This window comes from Hermetia illucens, chromosome 6 (genome assembly GCF_905115235.1).
Source record: "Hermetia illucens chromosome 6, iHerIll2.2.curated.20191125, whole genome shotgun sequence".
Classification (NCBI taxonomy): domain Eukaryota; kingdom Metazoa; phylum Arthropoda; class Insecta; order Diptera; family Stratiomyidae; genus Hermetia; species Hermetia illucens.
The window spans coordinates 5,474,076-5,502,054 of NC_051854.1; the positions used below are offsets into that span (position 1 = coordinate 5,474,076).

Here is a 27,979-nt window from a genome sequence, read left to right on the forward strand (position 1 = left end):
TCAACTAGTATGAATGGTGCACTTAGCATTAACCAGTGGCGCATGGCGAGTCACAGTGGGGCTCTGGTTGTGGTCACCAAATCAATCCGTGAGGAGCATGGGATTATGCCTACATGGCAGGTGCTCTTGTTAAACCCCCAAGACCTTTATTATGAACATGGTAGGATACTCGTGCATTGCACGAAGTCTTGAAAATTGACTCACATTTAGGTTTATTTGACGAATGGCTCATCGTAGAGCTTTGTAACATGGAAAAGTTCAGGCGAAGTGTAGGTTTCACGAGAGGTCCAAGGAAGGCCTAAAGGGTGATATCAAAATAAAAAAAAAAAACAAATTCGTAACTGATCCAATTTTGATAAAGGTTCTCTTTTCTGGGCCCCTGAACGAACGCCACATCGGGGAATCCGCCTTTTTGACGGACCCGTTCAAGCTATAGCAACAGATTGATAGGTTAAGCATATCAAGGGCTTCACATAGGTTTTACGGAAGAAATCCCATCGCCGGATCTTTCGTAGCTTAAGTGACTGCTTCACAGGGTCCGCCAAAGATACAATTTTTTTCCTCGACAAAAAGTTTAGATTTATTTTATATGTTTTTTTTTTGGGTCGAAAACGATGAAACAAAAATTTCTGGCTGATAGCTCGAAGAATTATTTTCCGTTAACGATATTAAATACGACTTAAACTCCAGATGTATCTTTAAGTTGATGTCTGGAATAGTCTCACTGAGTTTGACCTCAATTATTCCCAAGATAACATATTGATCTAATATTTTGCCAAGTCTCTGTCACCATTAATCTATGCTTACATGACGACTAAATCGGCAGCTCTCCATCAACATATCCCATTTTTAGCTTTACCCTCAATGGTATGTACAATACCGTGCCATCCGCGGCGGCATATCAAATTCATACACCTGTGGCGTTTGTGAAACTAAATGCTAGGTGCTGGTCATAGCGTAAATCTAATCTAATTTCGAGTCATTTTCAGCTTCAGCTAACTTCCCATTTGCCACAAATACCCGTATCTTCTATTACCGGTATACGTCCCGTAGATATTTCGCATGAATACTACTGGTACTCTACACTCGTCTACAACAGAATGCATTCTCCTAGTTCCGTAGATTCTTCTGGTAAACCTATGTAAAATGATTGATATACATACGAACAAATTCAAACTGGCGATGTTGTTGATGCTCCTGACGATGTTAATGATGATCATGGTGATGATGTTGATGATGATTGGCATTGGTGCTATAAAGATCTTACTTACGGGTATGTTACGCGCACACTACTCGTACTCTGTATCTTCCACCATTCTTCAACGTTTTTCCACTGACATTATGAGCGGGTTCGTCTTTCCCATCTTCTGGTGCTAGATCAGAAATTGTTCTGCACAATCCGGAAGGAAAACACCTGGGCAAGATCGATTGCTTCACATTCAGTTGCCGATTGTTGATCTGAACACTTGTTCAACTATTCACGGATCGTGTTTTAACTTTGTTGATAATCGTGCTGTTGAATACGATTGTGATCCATTGAAAAAGAGACGTTTTCAAAGTTTAAATTAGTGAGAATTGATGTTGGCCTAGGAATAAGACAAGAATATTGGACGAAAGATAATAAGTGGAAGTGATAGTGGATATCAACTACGGCGACGTGTATTTAGTGACCGATTAGTTTTTAATTCTTTAAAAACGTTTGATTAATTCAAATTTTCTGGAGAATAACAGAAAATATCAGTTCACCCTCATTTTGTTGGAATAACGTAAGACATATTAATGGATTTAGAGCCAAATTTAGTTAGTTAGGAAACTACACAATTTCATAGAAATCAAGACACTTCTTTGCTCTCAGAAAATCTAAAATAACCCCCTCGAATTGAATTTACCGAATATAAGAGGTGACATAGTCGAAGAGCCCCTTTTACTTGAAACCTCTAAATCCATACAATTTCTTAGCATCTTTCACCCTCACAACATGACAAAAGTAGACCTTGATAGCTTATACTACGTTTCTAATTCGAAGCTGAGCTAGGATTTACTAAATTTTCATTATGAATGCGAGAAATGTACCACTTTTCTACCATTTTTCGCAACAAAGTGATATAAAAAAGTATTTTAAAATCAGGTTACTGTCTTAAATCTTTCGTTTTTAGAAGATGTAAAATGTTAGTTTTAGTTGAATTTAGATTCATTTTGATTAATATTGAACCTAAAGTCGATTGATTTTTCTAACAGATCAACACTGGAGTCCAGATAAAGTCAAATCGGGTTGAATCCAAAAGATTTAAGGAAGTAATTTGAGTTAGTGTCTTCTAAATTTATGTGTTGAAACATTCGTCAAAAGTTAAAGAATATAAAGTTAGCGGTAAGGGTTAAAGTAATGTAATATCATTTCTAAGATCTTATTACCAAACGAATTGAGGTCCTGATAATTATTTAACAGCTATTTGATTCCTTGGGAGACTTAAAGCGTTCAACTTTTAATAATTTTTACTTCCTTCTACTATCCTCTGAGCCACCTCTCTGATTCTCGCCCGTTGGTTATCTTCTTTGTTTAGCTAGTTCCAGTTCGGAATATTAGAACTTTATTCATTCAAACTAGATTTCTTTCTAAAATCCTTTCGGTATTTCATATTATACGGTAATGGCTACTGTAAAGCAAAGTTTCAACCTTGAATAACTTGGCCAGTCCAGAAACGAGGGATGTAAAACGTTTTTAGCTTTCCATTCGCATTTTCAACTTTTACTATGTCAAACCAGAGGACCATATAGGCAACATTCGATTAGACCCTTCAAATAGATAGCGATTCTATGAAAATACATCTTAGAGAGTTTTTCCAGCAAATTATATCCTTTATATAAGGAAGAGTTTGACATATCTGGTTCTTTTTGGTAGATTTTGAATATTCATCAGTAGTCCTTTTCCATGATGCCTCCATTTATTCCGAATTTGCTGATTCGACTTAATCTGTTATATTTCATAAATTCTGCACTATTGATCCTCTAAAGCATAAACTTCATGCCCTTCAGGATGGCATCCTTCTTCTACCTTTTCATGAACGGGTTGAAATACCAAATTCATTATTGTCCTCCCTGAGGAGTGGTACCCTCATAAATATGCCTAAAATTACATTAGATGTTTCCAGAGCACGATTCTGCTCCGGACTATCTCTGAAAAGCATACGAAGAAAATAAGCACCATCACTAACTGAATGCGGTCTCACGGCTTTCTCAGTCTTCAACAAACAAATTCTGATTGAACCAGCTCAAGTTTGAATCAAGTGGGGTCATCCTTGATATAATTTGCAACCATATCATGTTTGTGAATTAATAAAAAAAAATAGTACTTAGCTACGACTTACAGTCAGGTTACTCCCAGGGGTCGCAGTAACACAACAACCGAAGGGTTGCCTTTGACTTTGGACCCTTTGTCGATTTTTTAAGTCTATGAAGTCATTTGACTCTGGTATTCTAATCTAGCTTCTCCTGAACGAGCAGTGGAGAAGAGAGAGAGGGAACCCTTGAGCGCAATTAACTGGTTCTGGGAGAACGAGGGATTATAGATATTATACACGCCAATCGCCAATAAGTCTTTGGGAGAGCTACTACTCACTATCTGTCTAGATTTAACATTTTTTTGCTATAATAGCCAAGATACAATGTTTTGAGAGCAAACTATTTTCTGGGGAGCTCACTAACTTCTCGTTAACTTAAATTTTCTGGAGTTTTGATAAGTTAAGGGGAGATATTTAATTCCTGGAAGATCGTATAGCCACATAATAATAATGGAAACTAACTCAGGAACACTATTTGTGATTTTCGTTTCTGTTTACATTCACTTCAGTCCTTGCCATGTTAGTTAACATTAATTTTGTCCAGTTTAAGCTGGTAATCATGCATGACTTCATCATCATTATCGTTTCACTACAGCCCGACTTCGGGCCCCAGCCGCCTGGATCCTCCAATTACCTCGGTCATGTGACCAAGTCCTCCAATCTTGGAAGCCCAGTAGTTGCTCGGCGTCCGTATATATTGTCCTCTCCCACCGTGCTCTCGGTCTTCCTTATAGTCTCGCTCCGTCGACACGTCGTCCGTTCGTAACATATTTAGGCATGCGATCGTAGCTCATTCCTTGGACATGCCCTGCCCACTGAAGGCGTTGTAGTTCTTCCGTCTGTCCGCAGGACTTTCCTTTCGAATGTGTTTACCAAATTTTAGGAGCCTTGGGTTAGGTTCCAGGCTTCGCATTCATTGCATAGCACAGGTCGTATGATGGTTTTGTATATGCGGAGCTTCATGTTTCTGTGCACATGTTCTAGCTGTATCCGTCGCTTGTTTCTTCCTCGTCTGTCCTATTGGTGTCCTCTGACAGACCGCTACCCAGCTATATAAAGCTGACTACAAATTCGATGTGTAGGTCACCTATGTTGATGCTTGAATGAGCCGGCATCCTACTTCTTGATTGCATCATTATTTTCGTTTTGTCGTCATTGATGTGCAGTCCAAGTGTTTTGGCAGCAGTGTCAAGAGTATGCAGTTTTCGAGACATGATGTTGGTGTCTTCTGCGTACGCTAACAATTGTGTCGAGTTAATGAGTAGCGTTCCGCTGGTGTTGGTATCCATTGCTCGTGTATTCGAGTGCTAGGTTGAAGAGCGTCGGCGCCAATCGGTCGCCCTGTTTCAAACCAGTAAGCGCTTCGAAAGGATCAAGAATATGGTGTTGAAATAATAAAAACTTGTTGTTTCTTTTTCGTTGGTGTGGGTATTTATTCTTGCAAATACCGATATTTCGGGAACCACTTGTTCCCTTCATCAGTGCAAACAGTTCACTCTGATTAATATGGTGTTATTCTATTCTCCAGAATTTTCTTGACTATTTTGTAGGATGGACAGACTAATGAAATGTCTCTGTAGTTTTCACAACGTTTTTTTGTGGATGGCAAAGATGATGTTCCTGCGCCAGTCGTCTGGGACCTCGTAGTCCTCCCAGATTCACAGCAGGTGTGTTGAATTTATCAGATCCGTTCCACTGGATTTTTATAGTGGGGGAGGGATCACCAATACCGCCATTGATCTAGGCTACTTGTATGAGGACGCCAGGTATCGGATTCAGAATCTCTTGAAAATAGAACGCTCACCGTGTGTTGATGCTGTCAGCAACGCTGATGATGTTTCCATCTTTCTCCTAGTAGAGGTTAGTCCTGGGTTGATAACCGTTCTTAATTATATTCACTAGTCTATATGCTTGGCCCGTGTTTCTATTAGATAGGTTTCCATTAATGTTCTTCCAGGACAGCTATATATGCCTGCACCGTAGCATCGCTCCGGAGTTTTTCAGCAGCGAATATTTCGGTAGGGCTGATTACCGATTGGTGCATTGAGGAGACTCCGCACCGATATGTTTCCTTCCCCTATTGATGGTCTGAATCGCAGCTGGTTCCTCGATAGGTTCATGCATCCAATGCACGCCCATCTTTTACCAATGAGGACGTGGTCAATTTGGTTGGCGGCATATGCATCACCAGATGCTGATTTCCAGGTTTGTTTATGGATGCGCCAGTGCGTAAAGGATGTGAAGCTTATGACAAGATTTCTACTGCTTGCGAAGCCAATTAATCGTTGACCGTTATGGTTGCATTCCTCATGGAGGATTGATCTTTCAGTGGTTCTCCGATACCAGCTTTTGTTTCTGATTTTCGCATTAAAGTGCCCCAACAGTATTTTGACATCGTTTGTTGGGAGTGAGTCAAACAGTGTCTCCAGAAGTGCATAAAACTCGTCTTTCACTGCATCTCAGTGAATTCAAGGAGACTTTTGCCGGGGTGAACACGTTAATGAGCCAGAAGTTGAAAAAACGAGATCTGATGCACGAATTGCACACAACCTTTCGTTGATAGGTTTGAAGTCGACTCCAAGAAGACTTAGAAAACGAGGGGCTTACCATACTCTTTTCAATCAGCCTGACTCATGACCGTCCGCAACATATGTATTTAACTCATCTCCGATTTTTCAATTTCTGTCAGATGTTCTGTCTTTATCCCGTCTGTATTCCATTGCAATTAGGAACACGAAAAAAATGTCCATCCAACCTGAGTGCGAACTATATTAAAGTGAAATCCCTCGTATGTTCAGCCCTAAACTAAACCGAAGTGACCTTTTGACCCAGGATCCCCTGCATCCTCAAACAAAAAAATCTTTTAGGCCTAGTTTAAATCTGAACATTCGACGGATTTCACTTCAATATAATTCGGAGCGATTACCTCCTGTCGCCATATGCTTTCGTGTTTTCAACTGTAGATTGCCAGACTATTACCAAGCTTAACGTTTGTTGTACCATTTGCCAAAATTACTACCCTCCGCCCTCGCTATCGATTTATGTAGCAAGGCAGCCATAGGTAATATAATGAAATAGAAAATTTCTCAAAAGAAGTATCTTCACCGGGTTTGACTTTTTAACTTCGCTTTTAGCTAAGTTGATTGAAATCTGGACATTCAGTGCAAGATACAAATCCCTTTGCATCGCGGTCTTCTGTTGAGTTAGCTAACCGCAATACCTCATTAGGGTACCATATTTGTTAAGCCTAAATTTGCTTTGATATGATATCTATTTGAGAGAAATCATATCTGTTGAGCCTAAAATATTTAATCACTACAAGAAATATAAAATGCATTGTAAAAAATTCGTCAAAAATTCTTATTCTGCGTTCAACGGTTTTAGTGTTTAATTTGAGCACTATAACCTTCATATAAGATACAAGTCAGAAGTTGTTCCCACAATCTAAAAGATCAAAGTAATTATTTTGTACTTATGTGTAAAATGACCAGTTAAAGATGGTATTAATAGCTTTTGAATGTTATATTGAAATCAACTTTGCATAGAGAGACTCTTGCCTGTCTCGGAATGGGGCTTGTGGCTGGACTCTTCAATGAATTTTTAATGACCCCCCAAAAATTCTGTGGAAAATTGACTGAAATTTGTTTAAAACGAAATCGGAGATAAAATCACAAAATTAAGAACTAGTAGAGTTATTGTCTTTGAACAAGATTACTTTACAGAGGTCCAAAAATATTTGGGGTAATCTAGAAATGTGGACTAATTAAATGAGGAACTGCTTAGCTAACTATGAATCTCTTTCTGCTTTTTTTCAAATGGAATTTTGCGAGGGTGTGACCGTTTGTAATAGAGTTTCTCCCGCGTTTGTCAATATAGAACAAAGATCCTTATTTAAATATTTTACTTCGCCCTGAATTTGTACTCCAAGAGAAAAGATTCTTTATTTTAAAAGTCAGACCTTCGTGAAGGCATGCGCCACATTCAAAAAGACCTATAAGGAATACTCTCTATTCTCCAGTGCACTTCTTATCTCAGAGACAATCCTGTGAACTTGTCCGATTGCATCATACTTCACTCGAAAGCCAAACTGATGCTGAGGAATCACTTTCCACTAGATGTGGTAAGATTTTTGTAAGAAGTAGTTTTCCGAATTCTTTTCAGAGGATGGATAGGAAACGTCTAGGCCTGTAAGATGCGTTTGCTCCTTCCCACATTTAGGAATCCTTGTAATATCTGAAACCTTCCAAGCTCTGAAGAAAAAGAAGAGACGTAGAATTCCATTGAACATGTGAATCACGTGGGTGGTTGCGATACCTAGAAGTTCCTTCAACATTTTTCCCATGATTAGGTCATGTTATGGAGCTTTTCTTGGGTCCATTTGTTCCTTAAAAACTCATGTAACTTGTTTGGCTGTAAAAGAGAAGCTTCCCTTCGGCATAGTCATAGATATTTTTGGAAGTCTTGACTGCATTTGCGTAAGTGGGGGAGGGACACTTTTTTAAGTGTTTTAAAAATGCCGCCCCTTTTTTTGGCATCACTTTTTGCCCAGCTGCCGTATGTTGATCTCAATGGCGATTCGCATTGAGTAGGTCTTTTCAATTTTCTTGTAGCTTTCCACAGAGAAAAAGCGGTTGATGCAGTAGGCAATAAACCACATAAGTAACTAGGTAACTTCTGTCCCCGTTGATGCTTAAGGGCTTATTGGGGCGGTCGCCTTGAGCTGGCGAATTGTTTTTTTTTAGGTCTGGAGAGCTGTGAGCCTGTCATTGTCCTCTCAACTTCCGTTTCACTTGGACCAACTATACTATGCTGTGCGTTGTACTATTTTTTTGGAAGATTGATGATAGATGAGTGTAGGGCGGCGCGAGACCTATGGAGCTGTGGCTATTATTTCATTGAATTTCAAAAGGGCTTTGTCTTCACCTTTGGTTTCAAGAAGAGAGTGTTGATTTGCAGATGAGCGCTTACATATTTATCGAAATTCACCCAGTTCGTTGATTTGGTTGTTAGTTTCCAAGCTCGCTTGTTATAGGAGGTATGCTTGCAAATATTATAATGATGGGCGAATGGTCTGAAAACAGCTCATGGCGCGACTCGCCTGTTATCAACTCCCGCTCCATATTTTTAATAACACCAAAGTCAATCAGGTCTGGGACATTTCGTCGATCTGCTGGTCCTTAAGTGGACTGTCCAGATAAGATGATGTTAAGTCTAGCGTCTCGGCTAGCGCATCCCACAACTGTCTTTCCTACTGTTTTCAGCATCAGCATCCTCCTTTATTTTGTTGCAATTAGCTGTTGCGTGCAGATTTCCACAAATGTTACAAACACTGTGTCGATTGCAGTTTGTTCTTTTGTGACCAAATTCTTGACAGTTCTGGGACTGTACCGAGCCAGGCAGATAGTGTAGATGAGATAATCTGATCAGAAGAAGACTTCCACGTTTCTTAGATACCATACAAGAGAACAGAGAGAAAAAAATAGAAAAGAGCTGCGATCAGCACATCACATCAAACTTTAGCGAGGCATGAGGCAAGCTCGCGACTTTTTTTAACAAACAAAGCTTATTTGACATTCGGGAACTACAGAAAGAGACGCTTCCTCGCTACCCATTTTCTTCTGATAAAGCTATACTAATGCAAGTTGACACACCAATAGAGCGCTGATTCCAGGGACAGGTTTCGAAGTTGATTTTCCTAACGGCTCGTTATCCACACCCATACAAAATGGAAGAGTTGACAAACCTCTCAACACAGTTGACTTTTTTATCGGAACTATCAACTCTATCTCGAAATACGCTATCAGCAGACCGGGTAAATTACATATTCCCGGAATGTAAAATCTTCAAGTCAAAAGGAGTCCATTCCAATTGAGAAGTTTTTATTTCAGGCCAAAACATTGGCATGCTTCATGATAAAGCTGTTGTGCCAGTACGCATACATTTTCACCGAAATATTGTGGGCAAAAAAACATTGCCTGCCTCATATGGAGCGACGGTGTAAGCTAGAACGCCAGAACTGGTGGAACTCGGCGCAAAACCGGAATGTCTGTCTGTCCGTGGACGATGATGACTAATTATTGGGGGGAGAGGATTGATCTTCTTCTTCTACCTTCTGCAATCAATTGGGTTAATCTCTATTTCTATGCGATGACCGTTTAACAAGTGCGACAGCTCGGGCAACAGAAAAAAACCCAAAAGCGTAAGTGTCGCTATTACGCCATGTCTCCTATGGAATTTTGGACGTCGTCTGGATGAGCTAGATTTCTTCCTCAATTTCCTTGACTGGCCCGAGTAATCGGGAACAGAAGACGAGCATAGAAGTCATTATATGTACAGAAGTTATTTGGGCTTGAGCATTTTTCGTTTTAGATGTGGGGCAGACCTAAGCAACGGTGGCTTGATACGCTGGATGGGGATTTGAAAGCCTCGAGATTGCACTCAGATCAGGTACTCGGTAGAGCCAAATGGCGAAGCCGATCACGACGAGCCGACCCCGCTTGTGAACGGGACAAAGGCTGAAGAAAAAGAAGAAGATGTGGGGCACTCAGCGTCCTCAAACCCCAGCGTCCTTTGTAATACACAAAAAAGGTGGAATACCCTTGAGAATGTCGGGAACACAGCCCGGGGAGAATCTCCAACCATCCAGTTCATTACAGAAAGTTTGCGGGGGTAACAGATGCGCAAAGGATATAGTTAGTAAACTGGGGAGATATCAAATCCTTGGTACCTTCAAACTTCTTATGGTAGATCCTTCAAATAGCTAACTTTTGCTTCCTGTCCTGTGCTAACAATTGTAATCTTTTTAATCGCTTCTGAATTCCCTTCAATTAGACACATTTTTTTGGGTCGTTTAAAGTTAAGAAGAGATATCTTAATATTCCGCTACTAAGTATCTCATAGATATCAATTAGATGGTGTAACTTTTTTGTTGTTAGTATAAATTTCTCATCATTTAGCATTCGTTAGTTAGTGAAAGGAAAATTGATTTTCTTAGGTTGATATTTAGAGCATAAATTGATGTTAATTTGTTAACTAACTCAACTTAAAATTTGTGAGTTTTTAGCACGTAATCAAAAGGTGTGTCTTGCAATTAACTGAACTCTATTCACTTAGCGTGAGTGAAAAATAGTGTTTTGTTTAGATCATACAATGAAAAGTTGTAGAAATTTAAACCAATAACTACTAAACGCGTAAAAGAAGTAAAAGATATAAATAACAAAAATAGAAAAAAAAAAGATTCAAAATGTGGTTCTCAACAGTCTTCTTCGCAACAACGGTAAGTAAACTGAAAAAGATTTCATTTTATACATTTTCTTAGTTTCATTTAGAACCATTCACTGTGTTCAGCTCACTTGTAAGTTGTTTATAATTTCCACGGCTGGCTGCTACCCCTAATAGATTTTTCTTAGCAAAACCTTAACTGATTTTACGACTTTAGATACTTAGGTCTATGCACACGCTTGGCTCGTGTATACAGAAACGAGTATTATGTGATTGCAAGTACAGAAAAATTGAGAAAGGAAAATGAAAAGGCACGAAAGAAATAACACATTTTATCATCGTTTTGCAGTATTTCATGCAATAATACTTGTATTTACTTTATATGTATCTTTAGATAATTCTGTCTTTTCGTAGTTACTCGTGGTAGAATATCTATAGAAATAGTGCGCTAAGAAGACGGGTTAGATACTCGTATACCTATGCAGGCACATAAATGTCGGAAGAGCGCGTCCTCAACCTATAAAGACAGTTTCATTCTAATATTTGCAGGTTAATAATTTTACTCTACAGACTTGTGCCGATGAAATTGGGTCACCTGGTGACATCTCCATGGTTGAGAGATGATAATTGAACGCATGAATGACGATAAAACACCGACTCATTCGATTAGATAAGTAGATCTTTGAAGAAGAGATATTAAGTCGAGTGTAACGACTATTATGCGTCTATGATATTCGTTTTATAGTTGAACCTGAATATTTGTAGATTAAGAAAGTAATAGGACCGTTACCTTTCACAAATTTTTTGCTTTAAGACAATATTGAAAATTATAGAAAGAGTTAGGAGCTTTTATCTGTAGATGGTATTTTCTAGGCACCTCAATTTCTAATAGAAAACAATCGGTTACGATAGGTTTTCAAAAGTTTATTGAACAGGGAAAATACCAAGGCAAATCAAACTAGATACAAGATTGATCCACAAAAAAAAAGTATCTGGTATTTTCAAAAAGCTGCCCAATTAATAGGAAAACTAAAACTTCTCAATTTTCTGCAAACTTTATTTCGTTTTCCTTAATTATTTGCAACTTTGCTGCACCATTATCAACTAATTGCATTTCCTTTTCCCATGGTTCACTACCCTAAAATTATCAATATTTTCTGCAAATTTGGAGAAAATATTTATCCAACAGAGAGAAAGAGCATTTAGCACTTCCTCCAATCTACCTTCCCCATATAGTGCGAAAAAAATGAGATACTGTTGATATACTGTATTAACCTTGTAATTGTTGGATATTTAGCTTTTTTCGTGCGAACATATTTCACTATCCAATTAAATTTTCAATGAAATTGGTATTTTTCACCGCACATGGAAGTAGACGAAAGAACCAATTAATTACAGTCCAGTCTGTGTTATAACTTTCACTTGATTCGGAAGGAAAAATTTTGTTTTTATTATCGTGATAATGATATGATATGTATGTACTCGAACATATGTAGAAGTTTAGTTAAGTATCTCAGATAAATAATCTTCTGACCCAACTTTTTCCTTTCATTGGATTCTAATGAAATGGAAGGGAAATGAATACGATGTGAGTTCAAAGGTTGCTGATTATTTTTGCCAACCTGCTGATAGGAAAGTTTTAGGTTGAAAGTTCATTGCAATAATTGGAATGAATCTTAGACGTGAGAGCTCTGCAATCTAAAATTGGCGTTACGAAACAATCAGTTCTTCAAAATTGACCATACTTGGTGCTGTGCTTGGTGTTTCCTCAGTTGAGTTATCCGAAAAGAAGGAAAATACCATTGTTCACCGAATTCCTTGATATTTTCGAGGTAAGATAAAATTGAATATAACCGAGAAAACTGAGTGAATCTAACCCTGGTGTCCTAATCCCGCAACAGAACGAGGCAAAGGCTGAAAAAGGAGCACACTTCTTTCCATACCAAATGGATCCGCTTGTTTCTATTGTTCGACCTTTTCCAATGATGCTTGATACCCCCGATAAAAGATGTGATCTGATTTCGTTTAGAATTGCTTCATCTCCTTGCACCCTTCGAGAAAGGTTGCTTTTTCCTCACAGCACTCTTGCCCATTTCGGGACTTTGCTGCCTTGAAAATTTGCCTCCAACTGTCTTGGCTCAGCGACTATGTCCTTCAATTGCTCACGTTTTATATTTAGTCTAAGCGGTTTTTCCTCTTTTGATTGGCTTTCTGATTTTGTAGGTGTTCCTTTTCAATACCCTATGCTGAAGTTCCTATGGTCGCATCATAGTGTACGCAGAGCGGTAGTTAGCTGGTTAACCCGTTGGGGAGTTCCGTCCCCACGTACTCGAGGAGGGCGATCAGAACCGAGTCTGCAAGGAACTCATCTGAAGTGGCTCTGCCACGAAGCCCTACCGGAGGTTATCTGGTACCATGGGAACCGGGATGGCCCTCTGAAAGCATATGCTCCAGGAGAAATCCTGGAGGATGTGGTCTCGGCCCGGTTATTTGCGGTTGGCCCCCTAGTGGGAGTTTCATGGTGGTTGTGGTTATGCCTACATCGCGGATAGAGCTCCTCGGAGCTCAAGCGTGGAGTTGCGCTGAACAGCTCGGGTGCCGTACCCCTTAGTTGTGGCAGAGGTGTTAGATAGGCCTCACATCTACTGGTATGAATGCTAAGCCTGCACTCAGTATAAACCAGGACCGCTGTGCTTGCATGGCGGGGCTCTGATTGTAGTCCCAAAATCAATCCGTGTCCGAAGAGGACCGTGGGATTAAGCCTTCACAGCAGGTACTCCTTAATATGCTTGATGTGCCATTCATATTCAACGCAAAATACTCCTGAAATTCTAAGTAGGACCTTCATTTCTTGCCTTGCTTAACTTGGCAGTTTACTTCGCAGGTACGTTAAATTGTCAATGTTTTCGAAATCATGTCAATCAATTGTATTATAATATTCCCCTCCTTTGCTGTCATAAAAAAGCCTACCAATGCTCTGCTTCTATCGAGAAGACACAAGATGCGGATGTTATGTCCATACCATTATCATGTGATCACCACTATCAGAAGACCATAGAGGCTAGTCTGCCTTCTTACTTTATCCCAGTTTGATTGACAAATCGATCAATCAGCGTATTCTGAAACCAGCCTACTGTGAGAGTCATCGTCTATTTTATTAGCTTAAATAATTTCGCTATATAGAATACTGATACTGAATTGTAGCATTGGTTTTTTACAATGCTGAGGGGTCAATACTATCGTAAGTCTGCAAATATTCGTTAGGCATCAACACTATATTCCTAGAGTTAACTAGGGACCAACTATTGATTGGTATGATGCAGATCGCCCAGGACGAAAGTCGCCTTGATATTCATGAATGAAATTTTCAGTATAAGGTCTGAGCCTCTTCTCTAAAATTTGAATGGATACTATGGAAGAAGATAAAAATAGTGAGACGCGTGATTCCCGAAATATGGTTTTTGTTTAATAAATAATTTTGCAGCCAAAATGGAGAAAACTTCTTTAATTCTCTTGAAATACTGGCTACCACCCTACCAAATGAGCAGATGATGCTGATTGCTACAACTGAAAATACATCGCTAGAAGTAAATTTTTTGTTCAGCAAATATCGATATTTCGGGAACAATTTGTTGTATATTTTTGCTATACATCCGGCACTGAAGAAAAGAACATGTTGTTCCCGAAATATCGATATTTGCTGTGGGTTATTCCCTAGATTATTGGGAATTTTCCGCTACATATTCGTAAACACATGGAGTCACGGCTTTCACTGAATACCTCATGCCACTCAAATATTTGCCTTCTCCATAGAGTAGACTTTACAAAGAACTTTTGCGACATTTTCAATGACTCCATAGCTGTGATTCTACTGGAAATACACAATTTTGGGGTGATTCCTTGTCTAATTTTTTTCGGTAGTAAAAATCGCTGGACAGGCTTTTTGCATCATAAAGAAACGGCTGCTAAACCTAAACCACTAATGGATTTATCTCGCTCAAACTTCACACGTAGCAACTTATGACAAAGAATTTTACCGGTCCGGTTAACGAGTGCAGTTTTAATGAACCAGTCCCTGTCAAATTTGATCAGATGGTACTTTTAGTTTCCTCGCAGCGCTTTTTCAGCTGCAAAATTGGACCTCAAAATATTTGACGCTGATGATGTCTCAAGCGAGAGACCAATTCAAGGATAGGTTTTTCTCGTATCTATCTCTGCATCGTACGAGCTCCTACGTATGATTGAGTTGTTTTACTTATTTGTGCAAATTCTTGTGATCTTGTGACGCAGCAGGATTAACAACATTCGAAATTTATGTTTATGTCGAAAAACATAAAGATTGGTTAAATTAACCTGCAACAGGCCAAAGCCTTCTACCTGCTGGCTGCAGGAATGCCCCTACATTTACCTGGCGCAAGAGCCATGGGTTGAATTTTATAGAATCTGTGGCATTGGATCAGTACAGGGGGCTAGAATCTTCTACGATGAAAGGTCCATAAGCTCGGCCTTATGGATGGATGGAGCTTGTGTCCTGATGTCAGGACGGTTAGAGATTTCATCACTTCAGCTCGTCTTATGACTGCAAACGTAAGGTGCGCCCCTACGTCCGTTGGACCGAGAAGAAGGAAAATAATTGAACTAGCAATCTGTACTTCAAAAATGTTAAAGTTGATTACACATTGGCCGATGCTAGACGAGATCTCACTGTCATATCACCGACACCTAGAATTCAGTCTGACTATTGCAGGCGAACAGTCTGCAACACAAAGACGAAATCCTAGGAAAATGGATTGGACAAAATTCAATGAAGTTTTGGGAAACACTACTCCACACTTTTAGAGTGCTATGAAGAGGCTTGTCCTTTTTCCCGAGGCCAAAGCGCTGGAACCGGGAATTGCAAAAACTCAGGACATCAACCCGGCGACTTCTGAACCGTGCTTGCAAAAGCAATAAGTACGAAGACTGGTTAAATTTCTGGAACTCACAGCGTGAATATAAGAGGCTGGTTAGGTGTTCAAAACGAGACTCCTTTAGAGCGTACTATGAGAAATTAGAAGGCGAAAGAGGGACTTCAAGGCTATACAGAGTCCTTGAAATTGATGAATCGGCTCAGTTGGAATTTTTTAGAAAATCCGAGCTCCAGACTGGAATCAGTACAGACCCTCTGGAAAGTACACTATCCGCGTGAACGGGTAAGAGAAGTGGTAGGGGGAGAGTTGACGGTTCTTGCAACTCCTTAAACACGCAAATGCTGCAAGGTGAATTGGGACACTGCGCAAGCGTATGAAAAGGTGAGAGTTGCCATACTGTCCTTTGAGCATTTCAAAGCACCTGGCATGGATGGCATCTATCCAGCAATGCTAAAGGAGGACATGAAGCACTTAGAGCGATTGCTAAGAAATATTTTTCTAACAAGTCTTGCTTTGAGCTATGTGCCTATTTCTTGGCTTCATACCGAAGCCTCGAAAAGATGATTATTCTAATCCAAAGAACTTCAGACAGATTCTTGTTCAAAGTTTTAGAGAGACTGGTTGAGCGTCACATTCGTGAGAAAATATTTAGGTTGTACCCATTTAATGAAAACCAACATGTTTTCCAGCGTGGAAAGTCCTGTGAGTTTGCTCTTCATTCTTTGGTTTCAAAGATAGAGAATGCAACTTTAAAGGGTGAGTACGCGATGGGGGTGTTCGTGGACATTGAAGGGGCTTTTGACTGTGCGCCTTTTCACACAGAGCATGGTGTTGATGATGCTTTAATTAAGTGGATCCATGCTATGCTAACGGAGAGATTGCTGTGTGCTGAAGTGGGTGTCGATCGCTACCTAATAGCAAATGCAACAAAAGCCTGCCTCCAAGGAGGTGTGTTGTCACCATTTCACTACGCACTACTATGCGAACTGCAAATTTTGATAATACACGCTCAAGCTTATGCTGATGACGTAGCTGTGCTTGCTGTTGATCGGGTTCTTGGAACGGTGTGTAGAAATATACAACGTGCCGTTGATCTGATGGATAGTTGGTGCCTCGGGCATGGACTTTCTGTTGATCCAAATAAAACCACAATGGTAAAAGGAGAAAACTGGATTGCGATGAAATTTTTCCTTTCAGAACCGAACATTGATACTGGAAAGTTTATCCTGTCAAAAAGCAGGAGGACTTGCAGGGGTATTGTGTGCATTCTCACAGGCCATAATTCATTAGCTGGATATATGTTCAGAATAGGAATTATTCAAGATGATACGAGCCCCTCCTGTAATGAGAAAGTGGAATCCACGGAGCATTTGCTATGTGAATCCCCCGCCTATGGACGCATCAGGTCTTCAGTGTCGATGTTCACCAGGTACGACGGGTAGCATCACATGCACTAACGGAAACCCTGCGATACTTTACCGAATTCGGGATATTCCGTAGATGGGGGTGTCGAATACAATGGGCCACTACGGCCTGAGTGCTCAGAAGCTATAGTTTCTCCCCCCCAATCATCAAGCCTGACTACACCGTATAGTTAGCCATGGTATTATCTTCCTTTCTTATCCCCTGATCGGGAGTATTATCGGGATCATTTTGGTTACGTTCCCATATAGCAGCTCAGAGAGTACAGAGAGCCTGAATATTGGTGTTGAGACAATTGCAACCCCTGATTTTGGACAAAGTAGTGAAAGGGGATTAAGTGCTGTTAATGCGCCGAGTGTGATCGGATTCTGTGTGTCGCATCGACCTGTTAATACGCTCCACACACCATTTAGGCTGTTACTACTTTTCAATGAGAGGGACGATATGGCGATAGTTTATCTGTCTTTCACTTTCAGGAGAAAATCTCCGCCTGCCACTGGCATCTAGATTATCTAGTGAGTATCTCGATTGTACAAAGGTTTAGCGTTATTCACTTAATTATCCAGAAAGAATATGCAATAAATAAAAATAATTGAGAGAAAAATTCACGGTCTCAACCACAACACCTTCCATAAAAGTTTCTAGACGAATAATAAGATAATTTTGCAACAAAAATTAACCTGCACGGTCGAATTAAATTTGACTTTTGGGTCAAATTATAAAATTTCTACTAAACCAAGTGTTATAGATATTTACATTATTGCGAAATCAGAGCGAACAATCTAAAATAAGATTCTTACTTTGTAATATTCACTTAAGAAAAAAACCCGAATTACAGTTTGGTTTGAATTCAATGTCGGTTAAAAATTCACAGAGTCATTGATGCGTTGATGGAAACTTTTCAAAATTTATAGATATTTTGAATTAGATAACGCAGCATCAAGCCATGTAGGAATTAAACAGAACATAATGTGCAAGAAATAATTTCAAAATGAAAAGTTCACACTTCACGCCCCGATTCCCACGAGCCCATATACTGTGCGCATACTAATTTGCAAATTTTCATAACTAATCACCCACATATGAGCCTCATTTTGCCTAAACATACAACACGAAAAAGTGCAATAATTTAAAACATTACCAGCGTTAAATTGCCAATTAGCAAAGTCAATAAAAAAATTAATTGCAGATGCCTAGACGGTGTTTAGTGCATGAGGTTTCTAGTTTACCAGGCTACACAGCAGCACTGCATGGAGGTGTGAAAGTTATTCGAAAACACTTTTTTTGGCGTATTAATATCAGCGCAGAATCGACGAAAGTACTGAATAATAGCATTCAAGATACACTATAATGAACACATCAGAAAGATACTTTTTGCAAAGTAATCGTAACCAGCCATGGTAGCAAACAAACCGCATGGGATGAGGTCGAATGCTCGTTTTCGGATATTTGCCGGGCAGAGAAAACAGAAAATTTTTTTTTGAGAAACAAAAAAAAAAAATTCCAGCAAAGTATCTTGAGGAAATGTATTAATCAGTTTCCCGCTGAAGTGAAATAACTTCAGATAATGAGAAAGAAACAACAGAAAATTCGTACGGTACCACAAAAGCTTAGAAAATCTATTTATGGTGCGAGACCTTAATTTGAAAGATATCGACGAAATTGCGATGAAATAAGCATCTATCAGTCCCAGACATCCATATTTGATTTTAGATTTCAGATTTTAGATTTTTCTGATTTCGATTTTTGTTTTCTCACCTGGTTCCCAGTAACTTAGGATACCGGTCGGCCACAATCAAAATATGGAGCGGAATGAAGCAAAGAAAAATTCACCTCATCATCATATAATTGCGCGGAATGCGCGGACATTACGGTATCTGCCCCGTATTACCGTATTGGAATCTACTTTCATTCTTATCGTCCTAATATAGTAATGTACTGTACCTAATAAGTTTTTCTTCAATTGAGAATATTTTTTATAAGTAGGCCTTGGATGTGGTACGAAGATTTTCTTTTTAAGGCGACGGAGCAAGTAAATTGCCTGCCGACAACGGTGGTGTAGTAATTTACCTACTCGCCAATATCGGTCAAACGTAGCTCTAAGAGCGTAATGCAGTTCGATGATAACGTGGATGGGAAGCTATGGAAAATGCAACTATTAAATGAAAGAGAAACATGCTTTGCTACTTATGGCGGTAGAACTGTTTTACAATACCAGTGAGTAGAAATGATAGTCTGGTAGCTGTTGGGATTGGATAAAGTATCGACACTGAAGACTGGAAAAGATCGATGTATCTTCTACCTCCATAATACAATGTAGCTGATTGTCTTGCAGGGCTGGTAGCATCTATATTAGAAGGATCAGATGAAGATTGCAAAGTTCTGTGATACTAGTCCTTATTTGTCCGTTATAAGTCCCATTCGATGTCTGGTAGTGACTGCGTTTTCACCAGGATTTTGAATGAATTTTCTAAGTGCCATTCATGGTTTTCCTTGTATTTAATTCAAATTTTAATTTCAAGAGTAATTTGTTGAGTGAGGAAGATTAACCAGCAAAATTAGTAGAAGTGTCAATAGTCGCTAGTGGTAAAAAATGGACCAATTCCTTCCCGGTTAAAATTTTGATACGGGACAAATTCAAAATGGACAAAGACGCCGGATTGTCCTCGCAAAATCGCTCTTCAGTTTTGGCGGAGCAAGTTATTGATCCCGTGATGGACGATAGGGAACAAGTGGCCAGAAAAATAAAGGTACCGCCAGTTACATTCACTGAGCTGCAAGAGGAGACTACTTACTGAGTTGAAAATTGAAAAATTTTGGCCCAGACTCGTACTTGAAAACATTGCATTTAGCTTGTCAGGCTACTCACTTTAATGGAATATTGATATTTAGTACTTTGAAGACCCGCACCGCCGAAATCCAAAAGAACACCAGGATGGTCTGGAAAAGCGATGGATGAGGAAACATTCAGAGGTATGGTTAGATCTGCCTAGCAAAGCAGGCACCTATACGGATAGGGCTCTCTATGTCACACAAAGCATCTCTAAAGCATGTGACGCCTCGATGCCTAGAAGATGCTCATTCCTCATTCGGAAGCGGACATAAATCCGATCCAAATAGGGTAGCGTCTATAAAATCATGACAGGACGATTCTCAGACGATCCCCCTCAGCCAGAGGGGGTACTGGCACCTTTCAGCGCCGCCTGAATATGAAGCCGATTCCACCAGTCACCTGGGACAAGCTGCTGGAGATCTGCAGTCGAATAGGCGACAGCGAAGCCCCAGGTGTGGACGGCATACCGAATAAGGCCCTCAAACTTGATGTCAAATGTAGACCGGATATATTCGCGGAGCTGTTCGAAGCGTGCATGTCCGGGGGTATCTTTTCTGCTCGATGGAAGCGGCAGAAGTTGGTGCTGCTGCAAACCTCCAGAGGAATCGTCCTCCAATAGACCTATATGTCTTCTAGACACTATGAGGAAAATGTTGGAGCTGGTAATTTATAATAGATTACTCGCAGTCGTTGAGAGCCAAGGGACCTTTCAGATAACGAGTTTGAGTTCCGTATAGCCAGATCAACCATTTATGCCATCAAAATAGTTACTGGCTTGACCGAAAATGCAATTCACGAAAGGGGTTGTACCTGGAAATATTGTGTAGTAGTGACCCTAGATGTGAAGAATGCATCCAATTCGGGCAGTGGGAACCATATACGAAAGTTTCTGGCGACGATTAGTGTTCCCATCTACCTCGCCGCTATTATTGATAGCTACTTGCAAGAGCGAACGCTCTGGTATAACACCGATGATGGACCCCCTGGATCGCGTAGGTCAGGACGCCAGATAGCTTTTAGGGATATCGAATTGGTGGACCTCGGCGCAAAACCGGGATGTCTGGAGTTCCTTATTAAAGCAGGCTTTGATGGCTTTGGCGTTGATGATGATGAAAACTAAGAGTGAGCAATTTGATGTTTTGATCAAACTCATATATATACCTAGCGTCATAGGTTAATACCGACCTGAGCTGCATGCGACCAGGTGCGTGTCATGGGTTGCGGATAATGGCATGACCCACCGGCTTAGCTACGAATATAGTAAGATGATCTTGTAAATAAATAACCGTGGACAAGCAGAACGTTTCCATTTGTGTTTGCCCTCCCTAACCTATTCTTCCCTTTCTGGGGGAGTAAACCTCCTTAACAAATCGGTAATCCGGGGTGAAGGAATCGACGCGCCAATCGGATGAATTGCAGTGACGTTACACTGTATTTTAGCGGCTCCCCTCCAAATACCTTCCCTACCTTTGGAGGTAACCATGGAGCATTGCAACATTAGGGCTTTGTTGCAGGGCTGACTGGTTCCCCATTACTCGTGGGGATAAAATTGGGGACATTTGTTGAAATTCTTTTAGTGGGTCCCCAGGGACACGAAGACAGTACCCAATATAGTTAAGAGTCGCTCAACAATACCTCCTTGCTCTTGGATGTTTTGGCGGTTATGCCGTGCACTACCAGGGACGGGAGACCTAGGTATCATATGATTTGGTCGAACCAACTTAACGAATTTATCGTCCGCGCCTATTTCCGTGTCATGAATTTGGAACAGAATCCATCAGGGTACAGACACCGACTCCATGACGGGTTCATAATCCGCTTTCCGGAACTAAGTCATATTCCGGAGCAAAAAGTTGTCAATCAATACCGGATGATAGTGAAAAATAATCAAGTTGCCCTATCAAGTAGGCAGTAAATTTTTCACGAAGTAACACTTGAGCTCGGTCTGGAGTCATCAACTTACCGGATTGAACAAAAGAGAAACATGAATACTTCACCTATAAGGCACTCCATGAACCCAGTAATCAGAAGGAGCTTAGTAACTGGGGATGTCGACCCAATTTATAATGAGGATTTGACCGCATCCCAGGTTGTATTCAGAAAATATGTTGAGATACTCTCAGACGCTATGCCAAAGATCCTAAAACTAAAGTTTACTTCGGCAACTGCTAACATCATTGCTGCCATTGATAGAATTTTGGCTGATCGTGTGGCTAGTGAAATCACTGCGACAGAAGTTCATAGCCTGGTCTATATTGCAGCTGCCACGGTTATTCGTCTCCATAATCAACGACTTAGAGCGAATAATAGAGGTACGCGCAGGAGGACTTTACGGTTCTGGGTATTTTGATTCAACAAAAGGGTCGAAAAGTTAAGAAAGGAGGTTGGCCGTGTCACGCAAACACTTCTTGGAAATCCATCACCAAGAGTGCACAGATGCGTTGCGAACATCATTAGAAACTACCATCTGTTAGATGATATGCCAATCGAAGAAATCCTCGAGGTACTGAAGCAGAAACTTGCGGTTAGCTCCAATCGCATTCGTAGGTATCAAAAAAGCTTTCAGCGAAGGACAGACAACACCTTGTTCTTCCGAAATCAACGGAGATTCTATAAAAATCTCTCTAACTTAGGTCGTGAAAATAACCTCGATCTGGATCAGACAGAAGACTTCTGGAGAACTGTTTGGTGCGAACCTAGCCATTGCAATTTAGAAGCAGCGTGGTTCCCACACATTATGCGTTCATGTGAAGCCCTCCCCAAAATGACCATGCCTGACATAACTGAAGCTGACGTAGAAGTAGCCCTTGAAAAGGCAGGTAATTGGATAGCGCCAGGAGTTGATAAGATTCACAACTTCTGGCTGAAGCGATTCAAGAGCACTCAGAAACTATTGGCAAATCATTTTAATCAGATTATTGCTGATCCTAAATTAGTTCCAGAATTTTTCACCAAGGGGATAACTTTCCTCATCCCCAAGGAACAGTGTGCTTCCTGTTTTTCAAAATGTCCACCAATTACTTGTCTTCCTACCATTTACAAGGTCTTCATTTCAGTTTTGTGCAGGAACATCTCAAAAAACCTTGATGTTCATAAATTTATAGCAAAGGAGCAAAAAGGATGCCCAAAAGACTCTTGATGTTCATAAATTTATAGTTGAGGAGCAAAAAGGATGCCCAAAAGGCTCTCGGGGCTGTAAAGAACAGCTTATAATCGATACGACAGCTGTAAAGCAGGCGGTTCACCAAAAAAGAAATATCTCCACAGCCTACATCGATTATAAATAAAGTCTTTGACTCCATATTGAATTCGTGGTTACTACAAGTGTTACGTTTGTACCAAATTAACCCGAATGTCGTTCTTCTCCCGAGAACGGTGATGAAGAATTGGATCACGAAGCTATCGGTATCCTCACAAACATCAGGAGAGATACCAATTAAGCGTGGTATCTTCCAAGGCGACTTCGTAAGCCCACTGTGGTTTTGATTGGCTTTGAATCCACTATCCCATCTTCTGTATGAAAGCAAATACGGGTTCCAAGTCAGACATGACATATTGTCGAAATGTACATTGAGTTATTTTACGTATATTGACGACATTAAATTGTATACCAAAGACGAAAGCCAACTTCGCTCCTTGCTGGTATCACCATCCTATTCAGCAGGGATATTAGCATGGAAAAATGACGCATAAAAACAATTGTTCGGGGAAAACACACCGACAACGAAGGATACAGTCAAAATGACATCCAAATTGAGGGTATGGATTCGGACGACGTTTACAAATACCTCGGCATATTGCCAGCAACAACACCTGCTGTGGCAATAATGAAATCTAACTTGCTGGGTGAATTTGAATGGCGTCTGGATCTTGTCCTGAAGTCTGAGCTGTACGGGAAAAATAAAATCATGGCGATCAACACCTTCGCCATTCCCATCCTCCTTTATACTTTTGGTGTGATACAGTGGAGTAATACGGATTTAGAATCTGTCAATAGACGGGTAAGGGTAGTTCTTGCAAACAACAACATGCACAATAGTACTGCCAAAAAATTGAGAATCTTTATCCTACGTCATCAGGGAGGAAGGAGGGTACTTGATTTGAAAACATTGCAATACAATCAAGTGCATTCTCTTCGGAAGTTTTTCGTCTTGAAACAATTCTCTAGCCAAATACATCAGGCTACTGTCATGGCAGATAGTAAATTATCTCCTTTAAACTTCAGAAGCAGAGAATGGGATCCCATGTCGAATGTTACTTCAGTCTATCCGAAGGTCGACATGTGGAAAGAGAAACCCATTCACGGAGGTCATATAAAAAATTTGTTGTTGTCAGGCATTGACATCGAAGCCTTCAACAAATGGTTGACTAATGGTGTACTTTTCTATGAGACCCAAGCATTCCTAAGTTCAATTCAGGATGGTTCGCTCCCAACAAAAAATTATAAACGGTACATCCTTCATGAGTCCTCAATCACCAACTCCAATTGTAGGTTATGCAACTGTGAAGAGGAGACCATCCAGAACATAACATCAGCTTTCAGGATGTTGAGCAGTACCGAGTACACCAATCGTCATAACTCCGTCTGCAGGATTCTCCATCAAAACCTTGCGTTGAAGTACAACTTAGCGGCAACCTACCATCCTTACTACAAGTATACTCCGTAGAGAATCTTGGAAAATGATCGGATTAAACTACTGTGGGATCGTACTATTGCCACGGACCACAGTGTTAATCCCAACAGACCCGATCTAGTTCTGCTTCTCAAGGAAGAACGAGCTTCCTGCTTCATAATCGATATAGCCATACCGCTGGACCGGAACACTGTTGAAAAACAGCTAGAAAAACTCCGGGACTACGGCTCCTTGCCGGATGATATGAAGCAGATTTGGAGACTACAAAAGATCGGAGTAGTCCCAGTCGAAATTTCAGCGGCGGGATCAGTCCCGGAAAGTTTGCGTAAGGTGCTGAAAACGATTGGTCTTAGGGCTGGACTATACATAGAGATGCAAAAAGCGGTTATCCTTGCAACCTGTGCTACAGTCCAAAGAGTGGTTGCCTTCAGCCCATCCTTAAGTGGGCCGCCTCTCGATCCGGTTGGGTGGAAAGAGGTTCCTGGGGTTTTTTGGACTATATATATATAAGTCCTTTTGATTTGAATTCAAAATTCTCGAAAGGGACTTGATGCCAGAATAATGGAAAAATCATTCCATCATTATTTAAGAGTTGAAGTAATCCATTTATCCTACATTTTCCGATACCTCCAACCAGAAACACATTCTTAAACACTCCACCATAGAACCTGTCTTCAACTTGATTACAAATACAAAGTGTGCTACTACTGATTAATCTCCGTTTGATTACATACATATAAAAGTATATACGATCGCTACTCGTGGTAAGTCAAGTGAAGAAGTACTCACGGCATTTAACGGTCGAGTTAATTCTTAACTGCAGTTATTCAGTTTTTCTCCTTATACTCCATTAAAGAAGAAACTGTTGCATTGGTGATCGATTATTTGTGGTCTTTGTATCTATTATATAAGATAATACACAGACTCGTATCTTATCCATTCTTAGCTACCCAATTTCATAACAAACATTGTCTGATAGTTATGCCTGAAGCTCTGGGTCATGTGGCTTATTATTCGGTATCAGCATCTACACCTTTTTTGACTGTTTCGAATCACCGCAGAAAATATCTGAATGTGTTTTCTTATAAAACTTTGTGCTAATGGCGGGCTAGAACAATTAAGTAAGTTAGTAGAGTAGTTTGTTATTTGATGATTATGCCATGGAAAATGAAAAGGCAGTAGTTGCATTGTTGAGCATTTAATTTATTACATCTCAATTGTGAACTTTGAAATGAAATGAATTAATTGTTGGTTTGGAATAATTGATTGGGACAGGTTTGTAGCTTGGAAGATATTAGATACTATTGATATCATAGTCATTATTTTGTTGTTAACATTGAATTGAATAACAGAACATAATATTATTTAATATTACAGAAAGATTTGCCTCTTTTTTTCGTTTTTTGTTCGTCTTCTTTCAAGCGGCATTCAATTCATTCATTCAGCTGTAAGATTTAGATTTTGAACCCGTAATCGTTTACATGTATGTAATGAGCGAATATTTGCGGAATATACTACACTAAATTTTGGCATACAGTTATGTATACACAAGAGGGTCCCGTTTTTGCTAATTTTTGAAAATGAATATTGGGTAATTTAAAAAATTCTGGAAATAAAGTGGGAAAACTGTTAAAGATATCACAAGCGAATAAAGATATCATAGACAAGCTTATAACTATTACATAAGAATGTCTAACCCAATCCTTCCGAGCAGATATCTAACAAAGATCCAGAAATCAACAAAAGATATGATAGGGACTATCGATGAATATCTCTACCCATAAATCAGTGAAATGGTTACCAAAAAAATCCAAAGCTGGGACGAAAAATAAATATGCAAGAAGGAAAAGCGAGATATCAAAGGATGTGAAGATACTGTCATTTAACATGAACCCCTTTTCTTCCTAGTATCCAAGCCGAAAAAGCATTGCACCCCCAACGGAAGAAAGAAGTGCGTGAGTTTGTGTATATGTGATGGGGCGAGGCGAGGCCTCTGAGAACTCAGGCGCTAGTGTTTTATCATATTCGATTGCCCCGTTAATCGTTAATCACTCAGATTGCTATTCTTAGGATCGCATGTAGTATCAGTGGTCTTTCCGAGGGGCCCAATTAGCGCTATGGTGCACCGTTCTGATACCACAAACTCCTGTATTCATTTGCATGCATCTAGAACAAGAGCTTTTGTGATCGAGTTTTGTTATAGGTGGACCAAATCCTCCTTCGCTTGACACAGCTGGTGAGCTTTTGCCATTTGAGGTTCGCGGCAGCTAAGTAATGCGAGCAGATTCCACCCTTAACCGTCGCTAGTGGGGCACAGGCTGTGGGAGGAAGCATTAGCGTGTGATAGCAGTCTGAGGAGGGTAAACATGACTTACCGCTTAGGCGTTAAGGGTGTACAGCGCCTTTAGGACAATCTCAGGAAAGGCAGCGTGTATCATTGCGGGAATGATCCTGATAGACATTCTGCCAAGTGAGACATGTCTGTACGAAAAAAAGAGAATGAATCTATCTCAAAAGGATACAGAATACCGAAAGACGACAAGGCAGCAGTCTCTGGAAAACTGGCATCAACTTTCTTAAAATCAGCATAAGCCGGAGAAATGTTGATATCGGAAGCAAATTGGTGCGCTGTGAATTCCGCAAACAAAAGAATACAGGCCAAATTTGGAGAATCGAAGCGCGCAAGGAAGGCGCAAAGAGCGGAAAGTTTGGTCACTCAAAGCGCATACCTTTCCGCGGAGTAATGATTTGCGGCGGTCCCACGTGGAAGGAGGAAGGAGAAAGTGGGGGTTGGTTTTATTGAGTGGGAATCGTACACACTGCTTAGCCTAGCGCGGTGGTGTTTTTTGTAAGATTTCCATCTCCATCCATCAAAAAAAGACAGACAAGCAGGTAGAAAACCGATTTTAATAAGGACTTTTTTCACAAAAAAACTTAAAAGGAGCAATTTTTCGGAAACGGCGTGTTTTTTGGCAAACGTTGACAAGATACAATAAAATATTCAATTCATGCCAGATTAGGATTTTTCCTTTTTAGTCCTTAAAATAACAATTGAGGAAGGAAAACCAGAATCGGACGGAAACAGAAGGCAGAAAATCTAAAAGCAATGCAGTATACCAATCATAATAATAGTATCATTGCGCTCCTTTTGTGGTATTACTATACCTGTTAAATTTAGTATGTCAATCAGCCCCATGATAGACTGAAATTTTAGAATATTTCCTACTTAAGGGTGCTTTAGCCTTCCGGACATTGTCTCGGAATACGTAGAGAGGTTTCTTCGCTCTCCCCATTGATTTGCAGACAGTGTCCTTGTAGCTGGTAGTTTAGCTTGTATTTTTTCAGATAATCCCTCAATATCCGCAAGAGATAGCTTGGTACGTGAAATGAGTTTTCTAATGTGCCTAGCATATTTGTCCATTTTACGGAATTGAAGGCATTTATGATATCGGCGACTGTGTGCCTCGGGTCGATGAACCGCAACCACTGTGGATCTTCCTATTCTGAACCCGAATTGTCTTGGGGATAAGTCCCGGGCAGCGCGGATCGCTTCAGCGAGTCTACTCTTGAGATAAGCTTCTCGAGAACTTTCCCGGCCGTGTCAAGCATACACAGCGGTCT

General features: G+C 40.2%; 1 protein-coding gene across 2 annotated transcripts in view; it reads left to right on the forward strand.

The window, feature by feature from the left end:
- The first annotated feature begins 1,321 nt into the window (after positions 1–1,321).
- Positions 1,322–27,979, forward strand: part of LOC119660625 — a 37,629-nt gene continuing 10,971 nt past the window's right edge. The window contains exons 1-2 of one of the 2 annotated variants that reach the window (XM_038069330.1): positions 1,322–1,766; positions 10,395–10,614. In XM_038069330.1, coding sequence (XP_037925258.1) covers positions 10,582–10,614 — 33 coding nt within the window. In that variant the 5' untranslated portion in view covers positions 1,322–1,766; positions 10,395–10,581. The remainder of the gene's footprint in view (positions 1,767–10,394; positions 10,615–27,979) is intronic. The other variant, XM_038069329.1, reaches the window with a different exon arrangement.